General features: G+C 42.0%; 1 protein-coding gene across 1 annotated transcript; it reads right to left on the bottom strand.

The window, feature by feature from the left end:
- Positions 1-3,965: 3,965 nt before the first annotated feature.
- Defb37 (defensin beta 37) lies at positions 3,966-17,232 on the bottom strand. The gene is made up of 2 exons (NM_001411814.1): positions 17,089-17,232; positions 3,966-4,196 (listed from the first exon to the last, which is right to left on the bottom strand). Exons 1-2 carry the CDS (start codon positions 17,147-17,149, stop codon positions 4,066-4,068), a joined length of 192 nt encoding a protein of 63 aa, NP_001398743.1. The 5' UTR covers positions 17,150-17,232; the 3' UTR covers positions 3,966-4,065.
- Between the last annotated feature and the right edge of the window lie 1,080 nt (positions 17,233-18,312).

The following is an 18,312-nucleotide window of genomic DNA, read 5'->3' as shown; positions in this document are numbered from 1 at the left end:
GCTTGGTCTAAATATTAAAGATATGTGTAGCCACTTCAATTTTGTTTCTCATTGGTTTTAAATGTATAAATATGCTCTACATGCCTTAGTTATGGACTGTTGGCTTTTAAGTTATTGGATATGGTTAAAAGGTATAACATTGGTAACAGAAAGTTGACATAAAACTGGTAATTTGGATAAAGTCATTCTAGACAACATGTGGCATGAGCCAACCTAGGGAAACAGGTCTAAATTGAGATAATATTTTTATGTTATTCTTATTCTAGAAACCAGGCTTCTAAAAGATTTTAGGGCAATGTCTCTTTGTTGAGGTATTGGAGACCACACCATCATGCATTCATTTGTAGGAATTGACAGTCAAACTTTGTAACGGTGTTTTGGAGACTGGATTTTAGAGGCTAGTTTGTTAGAAGTTGAGTTTTGCTTTCCAAAGTTGTGGTTTGCCCTGAAGTTATCTGTATTTTGATGCTAATTCCACTGCCCCAAGAACAGCTGCCTAGTCACATACTCAGGACTCAGGTGACTTTCCAAAGTTGTGGCTGTGCTCTGGTGTTACAAAGAGAACTTAAAGATTGTGATCAAGGATTGCCAGTGTTACATTGACTAACTCAAACTTATTTGTAATTAAGAAAAAAAAATCAAACAGGTAGAGATTGTTACAGGATTTACGAAGGATTGATGAGGTTTTGAAACTTGTGAGAGCATTACAGCCAGTTTGCTTACTCCAACTGCCATTTCAAGATAGATTTAGAGGATTGTTTTTATACAATTTGTTACGTCCTGGTGATTGTGAGTTTTCATTTTGTGATCTTGCTTATAATTTTAGAGAGCCCATAAAGTGATATCATTAAAAATTTTACAAAAGAATGGCTAATAGCCTTATATTATGTAATTTTGTCGCTTCTTCAATGTAAGAAGTTAGAACTTTAAATCTTTCAGTGTATACGGAAATATTTACTACAAACTTTTGCTCTCAAAATGAGCTTTAATATTTGGGGAGTAGCTGTTACACTACTCCAGAAAAGAATATTTGAAACTAATTTTAAGCTTCTAAGGATACGTTGATTGGCTAAGTACCTCACCTTACCAGAGGATTTAGGTCTTTGTTTGTTATCCTCATTGGAGATAAAGCTTCAGTTGTGTTAATACAGAATTGTAGGCTGGAGTCATGGAAGTATTTTAAAAAGAAACCTGGTAAAACATATCTTATTCCAAACAACAGTTAAATTGGTTATTACAAAGTACTGATATTTGGCCTATTACATATACAAATTTTTCAGGCAAAATTGATAATTTTACTCTTTGCATGCTTTTGTACTTCCTGTATATTTGTGCATGCAACCAATAGGAAATGTGCTTATTAGAGGCAAATTTTCTACATGAAATCAGTGAGTGATGATTTCAGTGTGAATTGTCTGACAACTCACTGTCCTTTCAGTGCTCTGGCTCAGACAACTAAATTAAACCTTAGACTCATACCTAGCTTTAAAAAAGGTAATGGAGTTGATATGAAAAGAGGAAGACTCCATTTTTTTACTTTCAATTCCCAGCCTCACCCTGCCAGCTCAGGGATTTCTAGTAAGACTGAAATTGGACAATATTTACAGGTTTTGACATTTCTAATTAATGCTTATGTTTAGGTAAATAAAGTTTGTGAAGTGCTAGAGAGATGGCTTAGTGGTTAAGAACACTAAGTACCGTTCCTTTATAGGCCATTTAAGAATTTAAACTGGATTGCCTGGACCCCTTAAAGAGGGAGGACAATGATACTAGACAGTTTATATCTTAATAAATAAAAAGGGGGAGTTATCCCTGTATGCTATACAATTATTAAATAATACTCTTTTTATTTCAATTTTAAAATTTGGGTGCCAAGGAACACTCTGAGTGTTTATGGCACTGTACAACTAGGCATACTTCTGCCTAGGTGAAATAGAAAGATGCACGTATTGGCATGATCCTGTTCAGATATTTTATATGGGGAAGAGGGAATGTTTGTGTTTTTTCTACAGGATGCTACAAGAGTATGCCAGCTGCCAGAAGTGGTTGGTGAGTCTTGCTGATCCTGGTTGCATGAAGATTCAGCTCTCGTGGTTCGGGTCCCTGGAGTCATTCCTCTGCCCTGAGAGGAAGATGGAAGATTCCCCCTCATCTTTTGTCATCACAGAGATTTTGGCGTTGCTGCAGTCAGTGTTACCGCTGCATGTGTCCCGTCCCACTGTGGCCTGCACTCAGACCCTCTGTGCACTGCTGCTTGCTGGAGAAGACTGGACTCCGTTACCCCTGCCCCCCTCATTCCCCTGGCGACTCTTGCTGCCTTAACTGGTGTTGTCATTTTGCAGTCTGTAGCTTCACAGGAATGCCACCTGTGTGAAGCTGCTGTGGACTGGGGAACTCTGTCCTGGTTGTGCAGATCTCAGACATGGTTCCATTGCCTGCTGGTTGTTCCAGAGAAGAATGACCGATCCTAAACTGTCCTGGGAAAGACCTTGTTATTTTCGCTGCTATTGTAGCAGCCATTTACTGCTGCAGCCATTGTGTCTGCAGTGTCTGGAGTTACCCTCCCCCCATTCTATTGTTAGGCAAGCACAGTGGGTGAACTTTCTGGAGTAGTTGCTAACAATTGGGAATTCTAAATTTTATTATAGTAGCGGCTTGACTACGGCCCTTGGTGGTAGCAGCTGAGGAGAACCAGATGAGGTGCCCACTACTTATCGGGAGTGGCTCTGTTTGGTGCAGCCCTATGCTGTGGATTAGTTTTCATGCTATGGTTGGTTTGCAAACTCAGATCTTAACAGAAACGTGACAAGGTCATTATCACTCAAGCACTTGTGGCCATTGAACAAGGGGCCTCCCCTGAAATTTGGTTATCTATCTTCAAAAATTAGTCGACATCTGAGTTCTCTGCTCTTGCACCCCATGGATTTGTGGATCCATTGCACTGGGATGAGAGAGACTCAATTATTCTTTGATCAGCCCTTCTACATCGCTGAGGTTTCCTCACTGCACGCGATAGGGTGATCATGATTTCCCCACTAACTCATTTTCTGGCTGGCCTCTTTTGTAGAGTTCGCCCTAGGTCGTTTAGCAGTTACTGTCACACAGCACTGCGGTATCCAGAGACGGGCAACTTTCCTCATGCACAGACCAATCTAAGACACAGGGCCCGGTGGCGATAGGGTTACCCTATGATGGATAAGGCTGTGACATAGAGAAACGACCTAAGACAGGAGCTACAGCAGATGGACGTAACTACAGAGGCCTAGACCAGCCTCATTCTAGTAAAACAAAAAGGGGGAGATGTGGAAAGCTGCAATAACATTCGCCACCACAAGATGGCGCTGGCTTCCACTGCGCCCCATGTGGAAAGCCAGGATAGCATTTGCCATTACAAGATGGCACTGGCTTCCGCTGCGCCTGCCTGACTTCCTTTCAGGAAGCTAACTGTGTGCGCATGTGCAAGAGTGTGTTTGTGCCAGGTCTTTGCCCACTCCGGGGCGTGCCTATGAGATCATGGGTAAGCGACCAATCAGGTGTGGATGCGCCGTGCTAGGGTGTATATGAGCCGCACCATTCTGGGGCTCGGGGCTCTCCTCTTCAAGATGTAATAAACGCTTTGCTGCAGAAGGATCCTGGTGTCTGCGCGTGCGTTCCTGCTGGCGAGACGTTGGGCGCGCGACATATGAAGGAGGTGGCAGGGTGGTTGTGATGGTTTGATCTGAACAAGCCCTGACTGCATAAACTAATTTAGGTAGAAGTGGCCCCACGCCCCTGCTCTGTCCTTTGCCACTTGAGATGAATTGGAGTAAAGTGGTCCTCATTAGTACATTTCTTGTAAAAACCAAATGAAATCATATTTTCTTATTTCATGGCCATATTTCTATTTAACCAGACAGGGATTTTGGACTGGTCTGTCCTTCACTGCAGGTGCCCTTAAATAACCCACATTTTCCTAACTCGATACAGATTTATAGACAGCGCAGTTTAATATGAAGAAGCTACTTGTCAGTGTGTTTTTTGGTATTACAGCAATGGCTACACATTCTTCTCGCCAGTTCTGATGTATCAAAAGTATTTGTGGCAACATTTGCCTTTTCCCTCATAACAGGTGCCGACTACATCACGAAATCTTGGGCACTGGAGTATGTGACAGGTGTTTCTCTTCTCAATGCATACTCTTGTGTCAAGGACAGCAACTGCAAGAAAAGGAGAGAAAAATCTTCAAACTCTTGGCTGTAGCTGCAGTGATTTTAGAATGCTTGAGGAAGTCATAAGAGTTCTACTCTTGTAAACTACTTTTTTTTTTCATTTAAAAAAAGTGTCCACAATTGAGTTTTTAGGATCTCTAATGAAAATAATATTTTTTTCTGAACTCACTAACCAGAGAGATCCTCACTGCCATATAACTGTGGCTACTGCATTAGAAAAGGCAAATGGAGAATACTTTTCCTATTGATTTTGAGACAAGGTCTCACTCTACAGGCCTGACTGGCTTGGGATTCATTATTTAGGTCAGGCTGGCTCTGACTCACAGAAGTGCTCCTTCCTCACCCTCTTGGATGCTGAGAGTAAAGGAAGATCCACCATCTCTGGCTGTAGAGCACTCTCATCACCACAAACTCTTCTGTGGGACAGTGGAGCTGTGGTGGTGGGAGGAAATGGACACTCTGATTTCCCTGCCCCAGAACTTTCTAAGAAAACCATCACAACCCAAACCACTCACTTGCTCATACTAAATCCCTCTTCCTGAGTTCCGTCTCACAGCCTTTCTCTACATTCTGTGGGTTCTCACTTCTGCGGTGTATGATTGTTGAAAGAGCAATGCTCTAAGTCTAATGTTTGCTCTTATAATGATCATTCCCAGTTAGACCATCCAGAGGTGACCACCTTCAGGTTTTTTTTCCTTTTGTGGTGCTGGTGATGCTGGTATGACCCTAAGAGGATGCTTTATATAGTCTATGTTCCCTAGTGAAATATTTGCAGCTGATTTTCTGTTACTAGGAAGACTAATAGAAATCAAGTGTTTTTGACAATAAACTGACTTGCTGAGATCAAATGCAGATACATGGTTGAGCTAAGGCTGAAGCTTGGCAGGGGGTGGGGGGGGGTTCAACACAGTGTTCAGAACTCTTATCATCCTGCTCCCTAACCTTCTCAGGATCCCTCTAGGCTCTCATACTTTAAACTTGCACTAAAAGGAAACAGTTCATCTTGTCCATTATAATATTTTTCTTCTTCCTCCACCTATTTCAAGTTCTCTTTTTTAGCTTTCCTGTCCTCTTTTGCTCCCAAACGTTCAATGCTGCCTTTAATCTTGCTGCATTCTGTTGGCTGTCTCCCCTGAAATCTTTAGTGCTACAATAGTGCCACAGATCAGTTGACAGCTTGATGCAGAAATTTTATGTTTGGCAGGTTTTAATCTAGAAAAGCCTGGAGGACATTTGTCATCTGCCAAGTGACGTTCTTACAATGTCTCTCCTCCCACGTTCACGAGTGGCATGCTGTGACCTTCCACACACCCACACTGCTGTGTGTACAATTTCAATGGGATGCACATTCTACTTCCCTGAGGGCTCTTCTTAATCATGAAACTACAGTGATGGTTTTCAAATGTAATTTTTTTTACTGTCTGTTACTCAAGTTATTTTAAATATTTGTTTTCACCCTTCATTCACATCCCAAAGGCCTTGCCATGAGAACATCTGTAACTCATGTATCTTAATGGGTCTTAAGTAAAACTGAACCATGCAAAGAGAATTGTTTATTTGTCATGTTAAAAATGAAGCTCTGCATGTAGTAATCAAGTTTTGAAAGGACTTTGCTGTGTTAGTTTTCTTAATGACATCATTAATCTAAGTACTGATATATATATATATATGTATATATGTATATATTTATATGCATATATGTATGTATATATAATGTTTCTTTTTGTTGTTGATCATTTTTAATGGCTCTTTTACATTTTCAGAATGACAGGATTTAGAGTCATTTGGGAGAAGGGCCTCTTTTATGCCTGTGGAGATTCTCTTAATTGTGTTAATCAATATGTGATAACCCATTTACCTGAGGATAGGAATATTGCCTGGGCAGGCATTATGGATTATATAAAATGGAGAAACTGGAAGCTTGTACTAATTCATTGCTCTCTGATTGTGCACTGTGGCTTATTGTAGTTTCCTTTCCAGTTGCTAAAACAAAACTGTATGATATTTGTACAGAGACAGGCAGGTATCAGTGGAATAGAATTGAAGACCCAGAAATGAATCCACACACCTATGGTCACTTCATCTTTGACAAAGAAGCTAAAACCTCCAATGGAAAAAAAGATAGCATTTTCAACAAATGGTGCTGGTTCAACTGGAGGTCAGCATGTGGAAGAATGCAGATTGATCCATTCTTATTGCCTTGTACAAAGCTTAAGTCCAAGTGGATCAAGGACTTTCACATAAAACCAGATACACTCAAACTAATAGAAGAAAAAGTGGGGAAGAGTCTGGATCACATGGGCACTGGAGAAAATTTCATGAACAAAACACCAATGGCTTATGCACTAAGATCAAGAATTGACAAATGGGACCTCAGAAAATTACAAAGCTTCTTTAAGGCAAAGGACATTGCCATTAGGACAAACTGGCAACCAACAGATTGGGAAAAGATCTTTACCAATCCTACAACCGATAGAGGGCTAATGTCTAAAATATACAAGGAATTCAAGAGAGTCAAATAACCCTATTAAAAATGGGGTACAGAGCTAAACAAAGAATTCTTAGCTGAGGAATATCAAATAGCTGAGAAGTATCTAAAGAAATGTTCAACATTATTGCATCAGGGAAATTCAAATTAAAAGAACCCTGAGATTCTACCTCACACCAGTCAGAATGTAAGATCAAAAGCTCAGGTGACGTCTCTGCTCCCAAACCCTGTGGGAGAGAGACCCCACCGCCTGATCAGGTGGGCACTCCTGAGGCTGCAGAGCGGAGGAGACCACCAACACTGCCCACCCCTGCCCACATCCCTGGCCCAAGAGGCAACTGTATAAGGCCTCTGGGTTCCCGTAGGGGAGGGCCCGGGAGCGGCAGGACCCCTGCGCCAGAGACACTGCCGGAACCTGAAAGAAACAGACCGGATAAACAGTTCTCTGCACCCAAATCCCGTGGGAGGGAGAGCTGAACCTTCAGAGAGGCGGACACGCCTGGGAAACCAGAAGAGACTGCACTCTGTGCACATCCAGGCGCCAGAGGAAAACACCAAACGTCATCTGAAACCCTGGTGCACGGAGGCTCCCGGAAGGAGCGGCACAGATTTTCCCGGTTGCTGCCACAGCGGAGAGGACTTAGGCAGTACCCCACGAGCAAACTTGAGCCTTGGAACCACAGGTAGGACCAATTTTTCCCCTGCAAGAAACCTGCCTGGTGAACTCAAGACACAGGCCCACAGGAACAGCTGAAGACCTGTAGAGAGGAAAAACTACACGCCCGAAAGCAGAACACTCTGTCCCCATAACTGGCTGAAAGAAAACAGGAAAACAGGTCTACAGCACTACTGACACACAGGTTATAGGACAGTCTAGCCACAGTCAGAAATAGCAGAACAAAGTAACACTAGAGATAATCTGATGGCGAGAGGCAAGCGCAGGAACCCAAGCAACAGAAACCAAGACTACATGGCATCATCGGAGCCCAATTCTCCCACCAAAGCAAACACGGAATATCCAAACACACCAGAAAAGCAAGACCTAGTTTCAAAATCATATTTGATCATGATGCTGGAGGACTTCAAGAAAGACATAAAGAACTCCCTTAGAGAACAAGTAGAAGTCTACAGAGAGGAATCGCAAAAATCCCTGAAAGAATTCCAGGAAAACACAATCAAACAGTTGAAGGAATTAAAAATGGAAATAGAAGCAATCAAGAAAGAACACATGGAAACAACCCTGGACATAGAAAATCAAAAGAAAAGACAAGGAGCTGTAGATACAAGCTTCACCAACAGAATTCAAGAGATGGAAGAGAGAATCTCGGGAGCAGAAGATTCCATAGAAATCATTGACTCAACTGTCAAAGATAATGTAAAGCGGAAAAAGCTACTGGTCCAAAACATACAGGAAATCCAGGACTCAATGAGAAGATCAAACCTAAGGATAATAGGTATAGAAGAGAGTGAAGACTCCCAGCTCAAAGGACCAGTAAATATCTTCAACAAAATCATAGAAGAAAACTTCCCTAACCTAAAATAAGGGATACCCATAGACATACAAGAAGCCTACAGAACTCCAAATAGATTGGACCAGAAAAGAAACACCTCCCGTCACATAATTGTCAAAACACCAAACGCACAAAATAAAGAAAGAATATTAAAAGCAGTAAGGGAAAAAGGTCAAATAACATATAAAGGGAGACCTATCAGAATCACACCAGACTTTTCGCCAGAAACTATGAAGGCCAGAAGATCCTGGACAGATGTCATACAGACCCTAAGAGAACACAAATGCCAGCCCAGGTTACTGTATCCTGCAAAACTCTCAATTAACATAGATGGAGAAACCAAGATATTCCATGACAAAACCAAATTTACACAATATCTTTCTACAAATCCAGCACTACAAAGGATAATAAAGGGTAAAGCCCAACATAAGGAGGCAAGCTATACCCTAGAAGAAGCAAGAAACTAATCATCTTGGCAACAAAACAAAGAGAATGAAAGCACACAATCATAACCTCACTTCCAAATATGAATATAACGGGAAGCAATAATCACTATTCCTTAATATCTCTCAATATCAATGGCCTCAACTCCCCAATAAAAAGACATAGTTAACAAACTGGATACGCAACGAGGACCCTGCATTCTGCTGCCTACAGGAAACACACCTCAGAGACAAAGACAGACATTACCTCAGAGTGAAAGGCTGGAAAACAATTTTCCAAGCAAATGGTCAGAAGAAGAAAGCTGGAGTAGCCATTCTAATATCAAATAAAATCAATTTTCAACTAAAAGTCATCAAAAAAGATAAGGAAGGACACTTCATATTCATCAAAGGAAAAATCAACCAAGATGAACTCTCAATCCTAAATATCTATGCCCCAAATACAAGGGCACCTACATATGTAAAAGAAACCTTACTAAAGCTCAAAACACACATTGCACCTCACACAATAATAGTGGGAGATTTCAACACCCCACTCTCATCAATGGACAGATCATGGAAACAGAAATTAAACAGAGATGTAGACAGACTAAGAGAAGTCATGAGCCAAATGGACTTAACGGATATTTATAGAACATTCTATCCTAAAGCAAAAGGATATACCTTCTTCTCAGCTCCTCATGGTACTTTCTCCAAAATTGACCATATAATTGGTCAAAAAACGGGCCTCAACAGGTACAGAAAGATAGAAATAATCCCATGCGTGCTATCGGACCACCACGGCCTAAAACTGGTCTTCAATAACAATAAGGGAAGAATGCCCACATATACGTGGAAATTGAACAATGCTCTACTCAATGATAACCTGGTCAAGGAAGAAATAAAGAAAGAAATTAAAAACTTTTTAGAATTTAATGAAAATGAAGATACAACATACCCAAACTTATGGGACACAATGAAAGCTGTGCTAAGAGGAAAACTCATAGCGCTGAGTGCCTGCAGAAAGAAACAGGAAAGAGCATATGTCAGCAGCTTGACAGCACACCTAAAAGCTCTAGAACAAAAAGAAGCAAATACACCCAGGAGGAGTAGAAGGCAGGAAATAATCAAACTCAGAGCTGAAATCAACCAAGTAGAAACAAAAAGGACCATAGAAAGAATCAACAGAACTAAAAGTTGGTTCTTTGAGAAAATCAACAAGATAGATAAACCCTTAGCCAGACTAACGAGAGGACACAGAGAGTGCGTCCAAATTAACAAAATCAGAAATGAAAAGGGAGACATAACTACAGATTCAGAGGAAGTTCAAAAAATCATCAGATCTTACTATAAAAACCTATATTCAACAAAACTTGAAAATCTTCAGGAAATGGACAATTTCCTAGACAGATACCAGGTATCGAAGTTAAATCAGGAACAGATAAACCAGTTAAACAACCCCATAACTCCTAAGGAAATAGAAGCAGTCCTTAAAGGTCTCCCAACCAAAAAGAGCCCAGGTCCAGACGGGTTTAGTGCAGAATTCTATCAAACCTTCATAGAAGACCTTATACCAATATTATCCAAACTATTCCACAAAATTGAAACAGATGGAGCCCTACCGAATTCCTTCTATGAAGCCACAATTACTCTTATACCTAAACCACACAAAGACCCAACAAAGAAGGAGAACTTCAGACCAATTTCCCTTATGAATATCGACGCAAAAATACTCAATAAAATTCTGGCAAACCGAATTCAAGAGCACATCAAAACAATCATCCACCACGATCAAGTAGGCTTCATCCCAGGCATGCAGGGATGGTTTAATATAAGGAAAACCATCAACGTGATCCATCATATAAACAAACTGAAAGAACAGAACCACATGATCATTTCATTAGATGCTGAGAAAGCATTTGACAAAATTCAACACCCCTTCATGATAAAAGTCCTGGAAAGAATAGGTATTCAAGGCCCATACCTAAACATAGTAAAAGCCATATACAGCAAACCAGTTGCTAACATTAAACTAAATGGAGAGAAACTTGAAGCAATCCCACTAAAATCAGGGACTAGACAAGGCTGCCCACTCTCTCCCTACTTATTCAATATAGTTCTTGAAGTTCTAGCCAGAGCAATCAGACAACAAAAGGAGATCAAGGGGATACAGATCGGAAAAGAAGAGGTCAAAATATCACTATTTGCAGACGACATGATAGTATATTTAAGTGATCCCAAAAGTTCCACCAGAGAACTACTAAAGCTGATAAACAACTTCAGCAAAGTGGCTGGGTATAAAATTAACTCAAATAAATCAGTTGCCTTCCTCTATACAAAAGAGAAACAAGCCGAGAAAGAAATTAGGGAAACGACACCCTTCATAATAGACCCAAATAATATAAAGTACCTCGGTGTGACTTTAACCAAGCAAGTAAAAGATCTGTACAATAAGAACTTCAAGACACTGAGGAAAGAAATTGAAGAAGACCTCAGAAGATGGAAAGATCTCCCATGCTCATGGATTGGCAGGATTAATATAGTAAAAATGGCCATTTTACCAAAAGCAATCTACAGATTCAATGCAATCCCCATCAAAATACCAATCCAATTCTTCAAAGAGTTAGACAGAACAATTTGCAAATTCATCTGGAATAACAAAAAACCCAGGATAGCTAAAGCTATCCTCAACAATAAGAGGACTTCAGGGGGAATCACTATCCCTGAACTCAAGCAGTATTACAGAGCAATAGTGATAAAAACTGCATGGTATTGGTACAGAGACAGACAGATAGACCAATGGAATAGAATTGAAGACCCAGAAATGAACCCACACACCTATGGTCACTTGATTTTTGACAAAGGAGCCAAAACCATCCAATGGAAAAAAGATAGCATTTTCAGCAAATGGTGCTGGTTCAACTGGAGGGCAACATGTAGAAGAATGCAGATCGATCCATGCTTATCACCCTGTACAAAGCTTAAGTCCAAGTGGATCAAGGACCTCCACATCAAACCAGACACACTCAAACTAATAGAAGAAAAACTAGGGAAGCATCTGGAACACATGGGCACTGGAAAAAATTTCCTGAACAAAACACCAATGGCTTATGCTCTAAGATCAAGAATCGACAAATGGGATCTCATAAAACTGCAAAGCTTCTGTAAGGCAAAGGACACTGTGGTTAGGAGAAAACGGCAACCAACAGATTGGGAAAAGATCTTTACCAATCCTATAACAGATAGAGGCCTTATATCCAAAATATACAAAGAACTCAAGAAGTTAGACCGCAGGGAAACAAATAACCCTATTAAAAAATGGGGTTCAGAGCTAAACAAAGAATTCACAGCTGAGGAATGCCGAATGGCTGAGAAACACCTAAATAAATGTTCAACATCTTTAGTCATAAGGGAAATGCAAATCAAAACAACCCTGAGATTTCACCTCACACCAGTGAGAATGGCTAAGATCAAAAACTCAGGTGACAGCAGATGCTGGCGAGGATGTGGAGAAAGAGGAACACTCGTCCATTGTTGGTGGGATTGCAGACTGGTAAAACCATTCTGGAAATCAGTCTGGAGGTTCCTCAGAAAATTGGACATTGAACTGCCTGAGGATCCAGCCATACCTCTCTTGGGCATATACCCAAAAGATGCCTCAACATATAAAAGAGACACGTGCTCCACTATGTTCATCGCAGCCTTATTTATAATAGCCAGAAACTGGAAAGAACCCAGATGCCCTTCAACAGAGGAATGGATACAGAAAATGTGGTACATCTACACAATGGAATATTACTCAGCTATCAAAAACAACGAGTTTATGAAATTCGTAGGCAAATGGTTGGAACTGGAAAATATCATCCTGAGTGAGCTAACCCACTCACAGAAAGACATACATGGTATGCACTCATTGATAAGTGGCTATTAGCCCAAATGCTTGAATTACCCTAGATCCCTAGAACAAAGGAAACTCAAGACGGATGATCAAAATGTGAATGCTTCACTCCTTCTTTAAACGAGGAAAAAGAATACCCTTGGCAGGGAAGGGAGAGGCAAAGATTAAAACAGAGACTGAAGGAACACCCATTCAGAGCCTGCCCCACAGGTGGCCCATACATATACAGCCACCCAATTAGACAAGATGGATGAAGCAAAGAAGTGCAGACCGACAGGAGCCGGATGTAGATCGCTCCTGAGAGACACAGCCAGAATACAGCAAATACAGAGGCGAATGCCAGCAGCAAACCACTGAACTGAGAATAGGTCCCCCGTTGAAGGAATCAGAGAAAGAACTGGAAGAGCTTGAAGGTGCTCGAGACCCCAAAAGTACAACAATGTCAAGCAACCAGAGCTTCCAGGGACTAAGCCACTACCTAAAGACTATACATGGACTGACCCTGGACTCTGTCCCCATAGGTAGCAATGAATATCCTAGTAAGAGCACCAGTGGAAGGGGAAGCCCTGGGTCCTGCTAAGACTGAACCCCCAGTGAACTAGACTATGCGGGGAGGGTGGCAATGGGGGAAGGTTTGGGAGTGGAACACCCATAAGGAAGGGGAGGGGGGAGGGTGATGTTTGTCCGGAAACCGGGAAAGGGAATAACACTTGAAATGTATATAAGAAATACTCAAGTTAATAAAAAAAAAAAAGAAAATGAAAGGCATGAAAATTAGACATGAGAATGTGTGTAAGAGTCACAAATATTATTAGAGTATAGGACAATAAAAGAAAAATAAACTGATTCTAAAATATGAAAAAAAAAAAGCTCAGGTGACAACAGATGCTGGCAAGGATGTGAAGAAAGAGGAACATTCCTCCATTGTTGGTGGGATTGCAGCCTGGTACAACCATTCTGGAAATCAGCCTGGAGGTTCCTCAGAAAATTGGACATTGAACTACCTGAGGACCCAGCTATACCTCTCTTGGGCATATACCCAAAAGATGCCCCAACATATAACAAAGACACATGCTCCATTATGTTCATAGGAGTCTTATTTATAATAGCCAGAAGCTGGAAAGAACCCAGATGCCCTTCAACAGAGGAATGGATACAGAAAATGTGGTTCATCTACACAATGGAATACTACTCATCTATCAAAAACAATGACTTTATGAAATTCATAGGCAAATGGATGGAACTGGAAAATATCATCCTGAGTGAGGTAACCCAATCACAGAAAAACACACATGGTATGCACTAACTGATAAGTGGATATTAGCCCCAAATCTCGGATTACCCTAGACACAATGCACAGACCACATGAAGCTCAAGAACAAGGATGACCAAAGTGAGGATGCTTCAGTCCTTCTTAGAAGGGGGGACAAAAATATTCATAGGAGGAGATATGGAGACAAAGTTTGGAGCAGAGTCAGAAGAAATGTCCATTCAGAGCCTGCCCTACCTGGGGATCCAACTCATATACACACAGCCACCAAACCCAGTCAACATTGCTGATGCCAAGAAGTGCATGCTGACAGGAGCCTGATATAGCTGTCTCCTGAGAGGATCTGCCAGAGCATGACAAATACAGAGGTGGCCTCTCATAGCCAATCATTGAACTGAGAACAGGATCCCCATTGGAGTAGTTAGAGAAAGGATTGAAGGAGCTGAAGGGGTTTGCAACCCCGTAAGAACAACAATACCAACCAATCAGAGCTCCCAGGGACTAAAGAGGGTACATAGACAGACCCATGGCTCCAGCTGCATATGTAGCAGAGGATGGCCTTGTTGGGCACCAATGAGAGGAGAAGCTCTTGGTCCTGCCAAGGCTGGACCCCCCAATATAGGGGAATGTCAGGACTGTTGGGTGGTTGGGTGAGGGAACACCTTCATAGAAGAAGGTCGAGAGGGGATGGAATAGGAGGTTTTTGGATGGGAATCCGGGAAAGGGGATAACATTTGAAATGCAAATAAAAAATATCCAATAAAACAATCTAGTGTTCTGTAAAACAAAATCACTGGGATGCTTGTTGGTTTCTTCAAAAGTTTGTGATGGGTTTGTTGGACATAAGATGTCTTCATATTGATCTCAATCCAACAACTTTTAGCACAAAGGAAAGATCTGCCTCACTGCTATGAAACTTGGGGTCAATATTCCTATGGCATTCAGAGGCTCTCAAATTGCCATGTCTCTCCTGATTCCATTTTCCCCTCCATTCCCAACCAGGAGACTCAAATGTATGTGTGGAAGACAGGCCATTGATATTAATTAACTGGAAATGAAGAAAGAAATTCTTGTTAAGGGCTCACAATGGACAACAGTTTTTCCATCCCCTTGTCCTTATAACCAGATGCCCTGGCCTGACTGATGGAAGGTTGGAGTGCTCTTGTCTTACACAGTTGGCATACAGTCTCCAGATGGACTCTGAACACAACTGTGGGAGATTCTTGGGGAATATTTCAGAGGTCAGTGTTGGGAGTCAGGCTGTTTGAAGGCTTTCTCTGAGACTCTGATGAAAGGGAAAGCTACTCCTGCACTGTTGACAGAGGCTAAGTCTGCACTGGGGCTGGGGCCAGGGCTTCAAAGAACCAATGCTTTGATTAGTCCCAAGGGCACACTGTGCTCAGTCTGTGGCTCACTGGAGATATCCTGTGTTCCCTTTGTACCACAGTGACTGATTAGCTTCCTGATAACTTTGTCCCACTGTATGATAGCTTTCTGCGGACTCTCCCATTTCCCCCCTGCAAACCATACATAAACACTACACTTCTCGATAAAGTTGCTTGGCATAAGGCATCAGCTTATGCAAAACCAGTTGACCTGAAATTTTCTTTGTTTTTTTCCACTCAAGTCCTCTACTGTCAGAAACCAGAACAGCCTGACCAGGTCAGAGAGGTACAAGAGAGGCCATGGTGTTCATGGTGAAATTGCATGTTGAGACACATTGTAGATAGGGAAGGTGGGAATTGGAGCCACAGACTGCTGTGTCCTGGAATCCTCATTTTTGCCTCATTTTCAAGGGAGAAAATGAACCTAGTCTTTTTTTTTTTATTAACTTGAGTATTTCTTATATACATTTCAAGTGTTATTCCCTTTCCCGGTTTCTGGGCAAACATCCCCCTCCCCCCTCCCCTTCTTTATGGGTGTTCCCCTCCCCATCCTTCCCCCCTTGTCGCCCTCCCCCCAACAATCTAGTTCACTGGGGGTTCAGTCTTAGCAGGACCCAGGGCTTTCCCTTCCTCTGGTGCTCTTACTAGGATATTCATTGCTACCTGTGAGGTCAGAGTCCAGGGTCAGTCCATGTATAGTCTTTAGGTAGTGGCTTAGTCCTTGGAAGCTCTGGTTGCTTGCCATTGTTGTACATATGGGGTCTCGAGCCCCTTCAAGCTCTTCCAGTTCTTTCTCTGATTCCTTCAATGGGGGTCCTTTTCTCAATTCAGTGGTTTGCTGCTGGCATACGCCTCTGTGTTTGCTGTATTCTGGCTGTGTCTCTCGGGAGAGATCTACATATGAACCTAGTCTTAATGATATACGTGTTCAGACTTTAGAGAAAGGAAGAAAGGGTTTGCAGATTTAAAAAAATGCCTCTGCTAGAGCTGTGTTGTAAAGTTAATGAGAGGCAAACATTTTGCTAGAGAGAGTGCCAAGTGGATCATCTTCTCAATTCTTGCTCACCCATTATTGGCCCTTAATTTCCCCCTAAATACACCAATTTTTAAAAATGCCATTTTCCATTTTGTCCCTGCAGAATTTGAAAACCTGTTGTTTCTTCTATCTTTATGTGTGTGTGCCCTTTTGATCCCACAGCAAGCAATTCTTGAGTTTTTTTCCTTGGATTTCATGATCTTCTCTGCACTGTCCTTTCGGCATTGTGCCAAACCCAAACCTCAAGGGTTCCCAGAGAGACACATCACAACTCATGGCTACTGGGCTTTGACCTACTGAATGCTGGTCATGTGACTATGATTACTATTTATTCACAGGGACACTGTGAGGAGTAAATTAAAACTTGAGCCCTTGTACTTCATTGTATATCTGTGCTTCCCTCACACGGCCTTTCAAGACATACATCATCTCTCACCAAGTTACCTAATCTAAAATATCAAGTTCATATTCCCCATTAGTCAAGTTTATTGCAGTCATGTGTTAAATGGGCCCGTGAAAGGTCTGTAAGGAAATGTATCCATCTCCCAATAGAAATCTGGCCTCTTGGTGAGCTATGCTTTCCTGGGGTAAGAAAGAATGGTTTCTATAAGGAATATTTTCTAGAGGTCTGTGACAGGGAGGGGATTGAAGATCTTGGAAACCTCTATTACTAGCTCTTTGCTCTGGTCAGGCTCACTGTCTGATACCTAGGACACAAGCTGAAGCCCCCGAGGCCAATTGGCCACAGGCTTTTGAGCCTTGCAATTGTGTTCTGCTGGTCACGCCTCAGATCCTAAACTCATTTTTCAACTGTTCTAGGACCCAGTGTCCCCAGCTCTGGCCAGGGGTTTAGCAGTTCTTGGTACTTACATGGGTTGATCTGGAAGCAGGAGAGAGAGAGGACCAGCAGCAGAAAGCAGGAGATCTTCATGCTTGCTGCACAGCGAGCTGATTAAAGACAAGGCCAGAGCTGGAAAGCTTAGTTCAAAGATTAACCCGGAACACAGAGTGCATCCGTAATAATAGAGAGGCAGGAATAAGTAATCTCAAAGTTGAGCTTTAAGGGGCAGTGGCAATCTAGAGTGACTGTCCCAACAGCTAAGCTCTATAGTGTTTATTCTGAGGTGTCTCAAATCCTGAGGGCATTCTAACTCTGTCGCCTTTGCCTACATTTTGCTTTCATCTTGGAAATGCTAATTACCTCTTGTCTAAACAGGACTCATAAATGCTCCATAGGAAACACACAATTTCTTTAAAAATAGTTATTGCCAAGTATTTTAAACTTATACTAATTACACATTGGTTGATTTCTCTCATAGTTTGCACCCTGGTATCTTTACAGTGCAGGACAGGGCTAGGAGGCAGAGGGAGATGTCTTCCCCAGACTTTCATGGAATTATGCTGCAAATGATTGGAGCCAACCATCAGACTGAACTCAGGGAATCTGATGGGGGAGCTGGCTGAAGGACTGGAGGAACAGAGGGACTGCAATCCCATTGGAAGAACAATATAGGCTGGCCTGACCACCCAGTTCTCCCAGAGTCTAGACCTCCAACTAAGGAGTGTACCTGCAGGAATCCATGGCTTCAAATACATACGCAGAGGATGTCCTTGCCTGACAGCAAAGGGAGGGTAGGCACTTGGTCCTGGGGAGGTTTGATGCCCCAGAATATGGGGATGCTGGATCTGTGGAGCAGGAGAGTGTGGGTGGGGGAGCACTCTCATACAGGCAAATGGAAGGAGGGAGAGCAGATGTGGGATGGGTGGATGGGTGGGTGGAGGGGTAACCAGGAAGTGAGATATCATTGGATATGTAAATGAATAGAATGATTAATAAAAACAGAATCATTGTGGATACATCACAGACTTTTAGAGAAAAGTAGTCATAAAATCATCCCTGTATATTGAGAATTTGCTACAAATGTACCATTCTAAACCCTGGTCAGAGCCAACTAAAAGGAGGCTGGAAATGAGAAGCCAGGTTCCTGAGTGTCTTTTTGTCAGCTCTTGTCAGTCTGGCTTCAATGAACGCAGCTGTTTGTGCTTTTCAACCTCTGGGGACAGCACTGGGCAATTATCACAGACGTTTAAATA

This window comes from Rattus norvegicus, chromosome 16 (assembly GCF_036323735.1).
Source record: "Rattus norvegicus strain BN/NHsdMcwi chromosome 16, GRCr8, whole genome shotgun sequence".
Taxonomy (NCBI): Eukaryota; Metazoa; Chordata; class Mammalia; order Rodentia; family Muridae; genus Rattus; species Rattus norvegicus.
This window is presented reverse-complemented; position numbering and strand designations above follow the sequence as displayed.

Bases quoted from the DNA above. Each gene is read 5' to 3' on its own strand.
- Defb37 (NM_001411814.1), bottom strand. From the start codon at position 17,149: ATGAAGATCTCCTGCTTTCTGCTGCTGGTCCTCTCTCTCTCCTGCTTC. The intron at 4,197-17,088 runs GTAAGTACCAAG...CTTTTCTTGCAG, and splicing joins CTGCTTCCAGATCAACCCAT to TTGCTGTCCTTGACACAAGA.